General features: G+C 38.7%; 1 protein-coding gene across 1 annotated transcript; it reads right to left on the bottom strand.

Annotated features, from left to right (window-relative positions):
- Positions 1–4,710: 4,710 nt before the first annotated feature.
- LOC104429381 (beta-bisabolene synthase-like) lies at positions 4,711–7,994 on the bottom strand. Its single transcript, XM_010042254.3, has 7 exons — positions 7,761–7,994; positions 6,924–7,185; positions 6,466–6,841; positions 6,155–6,370; positions 5,713–5,851; positions 5,284–5,532; positions 4,711–5,124 (listed from the first exon to the last, which is right to left on the bottom strand). Exons 1-7 carry the CDS (start codon positions 7,992–7,994, stop codon positions 4,822–4,824), a joined length of 1,779 nt encoding a protein of 592 aa, XP_010040556.1. The 3' UTR covers positions 4,711–4,821.
- Between the last annotated feature and the right edge of the window lie 702 nt (positions 7,995–8,696).

The raw sequence follows: 8,696 nt of genomic DNA, 5'->3' as shown, positions 1-8,696 counted from the left end.
AAACATTTGGTTTCTTTCCTTTATACACTTCATATGGAGTTTTCTCTAGAATAGGCCTCGAGAACACTCTGTTGATGATGTAGTAAGCTGTAGAAATTGCTTCTACCCAAAATCGAGAGGATATGTTGCTCTCAATTAAAAGGGTTCTAGCCATCTCATGTAAGGATCTATTCTTTCTTTCCACGGCCCCATTTTTTTTCTCAAGTGTATGGAGAAGAGAACATGCTGGAAACCAGATTAATCACAAAATTTCGCAAAGTCTTGATTTTCAAACTCACCTTCATGGTCAGTTCGTATGCTTGAAATAACATATAATTTTTCATTCTAAACCTTCTTGGCAAACTTTGAGAAGTGAGAGAAGGCTTCAGACTTATTTACTAGAAAGTAAACCCAAGTAAAGTGAGAGTAATGATCCACGATTACTAGGTAGTATTTCTTTCCACCAATACTTTGAGTTCTGGTTGGTCCAAAGAGATCTTTATGCAGAAGCTGCAAAGCTCGATTGTTAGAAACTTGATTTACAGGTTTAAATGAACTTCTAACCTATTTTCTCAATACACATGGAGTGCATAATTCAGACTTTTGATAAGTCAGGTTGGGAAGACCACGAACAAGCTTCTTGGAAGAAATCTTGGCATTCTGCTTCATGTTAACATGACCAAGCTTTTGATGCCAAAGATTTGCTTCATCTTGAATAGATATAAGACACTGAGAACTTTATGGTTTTATATCCAGAAGGTAAATGTTCACATGCCTTTGTCCAATGAAAGATTGAGAGAAGTCTTTACTCATTCCTGAACAGATGCCTTCTTGGAAATTTATTTTGAATCCAGTATCGCAAAGCTGACTTATACTGAGTAGATTGTAATTCAGACTTTCCACCAAGGAGACATTGTTGATAGTCAGGCTTCCAATTTTCACGATTCCACATCCAACAATTCTTCATTTTCTATTTCCACTAAAGGAAACTTTTCCACCATTTATTTGAACAACTTTTATAAAATAACTCGAATCTCCTATCATGTGTCTCGAATAGCCCCTCAACATTTGGACCATTTCAATAGGCTTCTAGAAGGGTTTGAGGGTTGGAATTAGGTGGTGGAAGACAACACACATGGTAGGCCATGTTTGAGGGAACAAAGGGATAAGAGAGAGAAACTAAGTGGTTCCCTTACCCACTCCTTCTTCCCCACCGCCGAGCATTCCTTTCTCCTCCTCCTTCTTCATCTTCGAAGCTCAGCAAACCGAGAAGAAGAGCCAGCTACTTCCCTCCACCGTCGCAACCATCGCACACCACCACCGAACCCCAAGCAGCAGCAGTCGCACGCCTCACCCTATTCGCGCGTGTCCCCCGTCGTTCCAGGCCATCGTTCAACCTCAATCGCAAGTCCAGGCCCCTCCAGAGCTACTCGAGCTCATCCCGCCACCACCAGAGCTCCCTCCGCTGCCGTGAAGCGTCGTCCAGCCCTGCCTAGACCCGGTTTAGCCATCTCAGCCCGTTTCTCCCTCAGCCAGCCACCGGAGAAGCTTCGGCAACCACCAACCAGCACCAGACAGAGAGCAAGCTAAGTGGGTCTCCACAAAGACCTTTGTTCACTCATTTTTAGTGTGTTCCCGACTCCGAAAGGCAAGCCCGCTTTGAAGTTTTCCAACCCCCGTTGCGCCCCCATCGTTTTGATCCGATCGGATCATTAAATAAGTGATTTTAACTCACTAATTCTTACTTAGTAAGTTAATGACATTTGAGGGTTGTTTAGTTTAGTCTAAGTATTGATTAGGTGGATAGTTAGATTAGATTAGCAATTTAATTTATTATTATTGCATGTTAGGTGGTTAGAGTAGTGTAATTAGGGCCTAGACAAGCTCTAGTATTTATCTAGAGTGATTCAAAAATTTTCCAGATCTGTCTCGGCTTTTAATTAAGCTTTACAGGCCTAAGTTCTATTTATTTGCATTTAACAATTATTTTTCGTAATTATTTAATTGATTATTTATTTTCCGAAAATTAGACCAGGATAGCCGGTGACTGAAATTTCGTGCTGATTTCAATGGTTTGATCTATTTATTTATTTGACTGTTATTTGGTGCAAATTGAGTGTAATTGATGTTTGTGGGTAATTATCTCAGAAAATGATAATTTTGGTAATTAATTAGAAAATTACCGGGCGTCGGTCTACAGTGCCAAAATCTATTTTGGGATTGTTGAAATTAGTGGGATATTCAAAAGTGAAAATATTGTATTTTGGCTAAGGCCGATCATGTACCCACACACAAGTATTTTTATTGAGTATGATAAAAATGATGAATTGGTTATTTGATTGGGGTGGTATACTATATTAACCCATGGACTCTGATATGGAAGCTTATTAAGAGAGCAGTATACCTTATCAGCTTAGAACGAGCAATATTATTTATCAGTTTAGAGTGAGCAATGTCGATATACTATATCAACCTACGGGCTTTGATATGTTAGCTTAGATAAAAAGCAGTATACCTGATCAGCTTAGAGTGAGTATTATTAGCATACTATATCCGCCTGCAGGCTTGATATGCCAGCTTAGATAGAGAGCAATATACTATTTATCAGCTTAAAGCGAGCTATACTATTTATTATCAACTTAGAGGGAGCAGTCCTGACGTGATTGGACTTATTAGATAGTATCGACTGGACCAACCAAGAGATGGTCGTGATGACATATAATCGACTGAGTCGATTGATCGATAGTTTGATCTGATTTAGTGAATTGAAATGATTGATTGAGTTTACGAATTAAACTGACTTACAAGAAGAGATTGAGGCCAAGGTAAGTCCTCCAACCTATGTTTGTGCTTAGGCAGCCCTTGGGGCGTATTTTCTTCCTAGTCAGGTCTTAAGGAGTAGAACTCGCTGAGATGTCGTCTCACCCTGTTGTAGGATAACATTTCAGGTCCTTAGATGGCAGCTCCTGATTTTTTTGGACGGCCTAAGAAGGTTACAAAGCAAACATCCTATATTCCGTTGCATGGGAGCTCTAGCGGCTGGACTTATGAGTTGGTAAGGTCCATCGTCTGGGTCAATACGGGTCTCACCTAGAAGATGCCCCACCGATACAGATCGTGGTACCACCAAACTCAAAATGGCTAGAGAGAGGGTCCCATACCGAAGTCTGAGATTCCTCTGTACGTTCTGGAGGTCGCTTTTGGAAAGGGCACAACAGATCCTTCTCAAGGCTCGGTCGTAAACGCAGTAGACCCGGCTCTTGAAGTACCAAAGTCCCCAATGCAGTCTAATAAAGGCTCTAGTTGGTATGTGGAAGAAGGTGAAATCGAGGATGATGGAGAGGAGGACGAGGACCCATAGTTTGTGAAGCCCACCCCTGTTTTGTAGAACTTATAGATAGATAGATAGATAGATAGATAGATAGATAGATAGATAGATATATTTATATATAAGTTTGTGTTGTATATGACTAATCGTGATATGTATATATAAGTGTGGTTTGGTTTTGAAAAATTATGGCCCTACTTTTCTATCTCATTATGTTATTGTTTGGGGATTATTTATCTGCTTCCGCATGTGCATTAAAACGAATGGGTCGGCGATGTGTCCTGGGACGTCACTATTACTCGATCGCAAAGGGATGAGCATGTGCTCAGAGGATTGAGGCGTGACAAATTACCCATGTGTAGAATCATCTAATGTATTCAAATTGGCTTTAAATTGAAGCGTCCAAGCTTAGGTAAAAAATGAACTTAGATCCAATATTAAAATTGGACCTAGGTCCATACAATTGAACCATAGACTTTAATGGGTCAACTTGAATTTCTCTGATTGAAACTCGATTGCTTGATTTTCTTATACTCAAGAGAGTAAAATTCCTCAAATCGGGGAGTTCAAATGTGAATTTCTCAAAATTAGTCTCTGATTCGAACCTATCTTAAGAAATTAAGTGAAAATCGATTATCTGTTGGCCCTCTAAGTAGGGCTCAAAATGGCGACTTGTCTTTCAATGTGGTAATTTGCAAATTCAAGTGAACGAATGGGTTTAAAATAGTCCCTAGACCAAATGTCGTAAATTGGACTACACCTAACTATAACTAAAACAAAAGTAATTTCATTTTTGGACAATTTAGAACCTAAAATCGAAAAATTTGGAAAAACAAGTTGAATTTTGTGAAATTTTCGACATACAAATCAAATTGACGCTAAAAGAAGTGTTTTTATGGATTTTTTATTTTTCTATTTTTTAATCAAAGGTTTGACCAAAAGTGAACCTTTTAGTTGATTTTTATTTTAAATGTTGATTTTTTGGTCAAATCTTTGAATTTTTGAAAAATTGATTATGAAAGTGAAATTTAGGTGAAAAGTCGATTTTTGACTCGGGATTGACTTTTGATCAAAGAATTGACCAAAAAGTCAACTCGAAAGTTAACTATTTGACTTTTCGAATTTTTCTCGAAAATGAATTGGAAATTCCTTAAAAGTAACAATACAAAATAAAGAAATGAGAAACGATATTTTTTTTAGTGAGAAATTGGCTCCATCACGATTGGAAACCAAAATCTTGATTTTTTTATCTTTTCGACTCATCGACTAAAAATTCAATATCAATAATCACCACAAGTTTTATTATCAATTATTTATATCAACCACAACTCAAAGCCCTGAATAGCATGAGGTTCCCCGGCAAATTTTATGGAGCTCGTACAGTGCCCATCTATCGTATTACAACAATTTCAAAGTCTTAGAGCTTCTAGAGCCACCCAGCCCAAAAGCTAATAATAACACGTAAGTCGATAGGCTCTCTCCAACAGCGACACCTCTGTCGGTAATATGCATCCCTAATCGAGGGGCACAGGGTCGAATAGTGCCCTTACAAGGTGGTCCTTTGTTTCGTTATCAGGAAGGCCGTGTCCGTCTCCGTACTGGTAAAAGCATTGAGAAGCTCGTGCAAAGTTCAGACAAGCGTCGAGAAAAGGCCCGAGCCCAGAATATGGGTAGTCCTCAAACACATCTTTGTTCATCCTCTTCCAGGTCTCATGCACCATTTGCTTGACATGCTCTCGCGCGGCCTCTTCCGAGGCGCCGGTTTCATTCATGTAGCATTCTAGCGCCTTGAAGTTGTCTCCTCGTGCCAATTCATACTGACCATGAATGACATTGATGTTTCACAAACATAAGTCTCAGGATCCTTATCGAACATATTAAAAAGAAAAGCACGTATTTTTGAATCCATCAATGACGTGCTTTCTCTTCGTAAGCAATTATACAAAAGGAGAAAGATAAATGTCAAAGTAATTTACCGATGAGGTACTGAGATCATTGTTGAGTCGAAGGATCTTGGTAGAGCAATGCATGACACTCGGGATTTTCGACACATAATCAAGCCCCTCTTCCGTCAATTTGTCCGTGGTTAGGAAGTAGCTGCCCAATAGCATAATCGAACCTCCGATTGAATCCACCGCATTGTCCATGTACTCCTTCAATGTCGGTTTGATGCCCTTGTTATACCAATGGGCCTCCTTTATGTATGCCTTGCATTCATCCGCCCACTAGAGGATTGAAATTTGAAAAAAGTGTGTCGATGACAAAGCCAGGGGACATTCTTCTCTCGTACATTTTTCGAATTCTCAGATGTTTAAATAGAAGTTTCATTACGAAAGTCAGAAGTAGAAAAGTAAGTTGCCTTGCACGGGCTAGAAATTATTAGGTGAAAGATTCAGCGAGATTACCACTTTTCGCATGTAAGGAATGGTGTTGATTCCTAGCTCTCTCATCGTCCAATACCCAATTTCGTTGGTCGTGTTGTACAAGGCCATGTAACTATCCCTTATTGTTGGAGGAAGCTTATCGATTTCTGTGATGTCCCACCTGGATAAGATATCACCATTTCAACATTTTGTAAATTTTACCAGCACCCGATATACTTTTAGTGATAACAATGAAGGTTAGTACTTACTACTACTTAATTGCCCATACCAATCAATTATATAGAGGGAAAAAAATCTAACTTAAAAAGTGATATGTTCAAAATACATCGGAGAATTTATATCATAGAACTATCAAAATTTTTTGTATCCCTTGTGTCATTCAGAGACTATTTAATTGCTTGTCGTTTCTCTTGGCAACAATAGTTACGAGGGAAAATGATGATAGTAATCATATAACACTAACCTAACAAGAAAATCTGTTAAGAGCTCGAGTTCTTCCAATGTTCCGTATACATCATAAACATCATCGATAAGTGTCACCATACAAGCGAGCTTCGTCGTCATTTCCCTGTAAGCTGTATATTGAGGTTCAAAAACCATGGTGCAATTCCAAAAATAGTGTTCCACCAATCTGTCTCTGAAGAAGGTCATCTTGTTTGCGCCAAGTTCAACCCACCACCTGAGAAATTTACCATGCAACAACTAAGTTGATCTAAATGCGCTCCTACAGGTTTGGTGTTTGCATGAACTTATATTTAGAGTGCTTGCATATACCTTGCCATATTGCTAACTTCCTTCTTGTGGACTGATTGCACTAGATTGAAGTCTAATTTAGCCAATCGCAGCAAGGAAGGGATCATGTCTTGTTGTTTCTCGTACATGTCCATGAACCACCGAGCCTCCAACCTATTTGGCCTCCAGTGGATCGGTATATCTAATGTATGACTCACGTAACTCGCTAACATAGTGGGAACTTTGTCAAGGTTTAGATCCTTTAGATGCTTAGAAGCAAAGTTCCTCGCTTCATCAAGCATGGTTTCACCTTCCAATCCATGAAAAGAAGCTTCATAGAGACCAAGAAGCCCCTTCACATCCTTATTGAGTGATTCGTTGAATGTGCCCGTCTTGTTCATAAATTGTTGAAACACATCTATATGTCCAAAAAAAGGAACGGTAAGGTAACTTTTGATGCATCAACATGATTTGCAAAAGGGTAGCCATACGGTGAATACCTTGCCGTATGTTGTATCCATGTTGTCTAAGTAACCGAAATCCAAGGGAAATTGCATAGAGATCGTTCAAAAGTTGAGCATATCCGGTGTTGTCATAGATGGAACTGAGAGCGTTTTTTATCTCCGTCTCAAAATGGTATCCTAGTCCGAGTCTTTGAACCACGTCAATGAACTCGAGCTTGGCCACCTGGTTCATCTCCCTGTTGAATAGACCCTTGATTTCTTCCTTCAACCTTTGGACTTGCTCGGCATATTTATCCTCCTAGGCACGTGAAACATTCAGAAAAATGAGATCTTAATCAAAAGTAATACATAAGCAGAGTAAGCATTGTTGAGAATATGCCATTTTGATCGAGTTTATTAGTATCTCTATGGAATATTGTTATGTCGGTCGTATTTGATAGAGTGGCAGTGGTTGGTCGTATACAAAAGTACTCAAGTAGGATACATCCTTATATCAAATTCAGAATACAGTTTCGTTTTTATTTCTATGCCATTTTGGGTGTTGTGGACTCTTATCTCATCAAAGTAAAAAGAAAGTAGGGAAAAGCACCCATACGATCTTCAACTTATGTTGTTGTTTTTTCCCCTTCTCAACATGATCCTTGAACTTAAAACTTGTACCGAGTTTTCTGCATCATACTTTCCGCTAGCTTTGACACGCGCATGAGCTTCAATTTGCCAGAACCATAGACCAAGAAATTTGATAGGGAATTCCCACAAGTTCAAGGACAAGATTGGAAAAAAAAGGAATACAAAGTTCAGGACCGAGATGTGAACATTTTCCATAGAACATACCCAGGCTAGGTATTGTGCCGAACCAAAAAGGATTATTACCGTGTAATCAACTCTGAGTGACTGAAGAAACTCGTAGTCCCACACATTAGGTTTCCAATTTGCCGATCGTCTCACAATCTCTGGATTCTCGATCGTCGCGGCGCATGTCACCGATTTAGCACCTGAGGAGAAGGAGGAGGAGGAGCAGCGAGGGTGTCTAAAGGACAAGAGAGAGGGTTGGTTATGGCTGATTGAGGAGGGGACGAAGCTTGTGAACAAAACAGGAAGAGCCATTGCGAAAGTTGTAGTGAATCTCTCAGTATGCTAACCCCGCTTTATATAGATGGTGTTGTTGTTGAGCACCGGTCATAGAAAAAAGTTTATAGCCTTGGAAATGCAATTATTGATTTGCATAAATAAGAATCTCGTGCTTAGGATCTACTCAAAATTTCTCGAAGGATCCCACGCATGCATTCAACTATCATCGTGATTAGAAATCTTTTTGCATCTTTCGACTAAATCTTTTTTTTTTCTAAAATGAGTCGATAAAACCTATTGTCTCCTAATAAAAGGAAATCAGCATTAGTAGACAAAAGAGAAATAGTTTGATGGCCAAATATCATAAAAATTCTGTAAGTTTTTACTTTTTCATCGGGATAAGTGTATTGAAAGTTCTAAAACTTGTCACAAAAGTATAATTGATTTCTAAAACTTTCAAAAAATGCAATCAAGTCTTGAAATTTGTCACGAAAGTCCAATTGAGTCCTCAATTCAAAAGTGCAATTGAGTCATAAAACTTGTCTAATTATTTCAATCAAGTCCTTCCATTAACACCTTTTGAAAGTTTTAGGACACGATTGTACTTTCGTAATAAGTTTTAGGACTTAATTGCACTTTGGTGACAAGTTTTATGACTTAATTGCACTTTTTGAAAGTTTTAAAACTTAATTGCACTTTCATGATAATTTTTAGAACTTCTAATGCATTTATCCCATT

The sequence above is a fragment of the Eucalyptus grandis genome, chromosome 3 (assembly GCF_016545825.1).
Source record: "Eucalyptus grandis isolate ANBG69807.140 chromosome 3, ASM1654582v1, whole genome shotgun sequence".
Classification (NCBI taxonomy): Eukaryota; Viridiplantae; Streptophyta; class Magnoliopsida; order Myrtales; family Myrtaceae; genus Eucalyptus; species Eucalyptus grandis.
Note: the sequence above shows the minus strand (reverse complement) of the source record. Positions and strands in the feature narration are given on the sequence as shown.

What these genes read in the sequence shown, in the direction of transcription:
- LOC104429381 (XM_010042254.3), bottom strand. Translation starts at nt 7,994, where the DNA reads ATGGCTCTTCCTGTTTTGTTCACAAGCTTCGTCCCCTCCTCAATCAGC. An exon ending in TGGATACAACATACGGCAAG is followed by an intron (nt 6,842 to 6,923) that starts GTATTCACCGTA and finishes TTGGACATATAG; the next exon opens with ATGTGTTTCAACAATTTATG. An exon ending in TTAACAGATTTTCTTGTTAG is followed by an intron (nt 5,852 to 6,154) that starts GTTAGTGTTATA and finishes TATCTTATCCAG; the next exon opens with GTGGGACATCACAGAAATCG.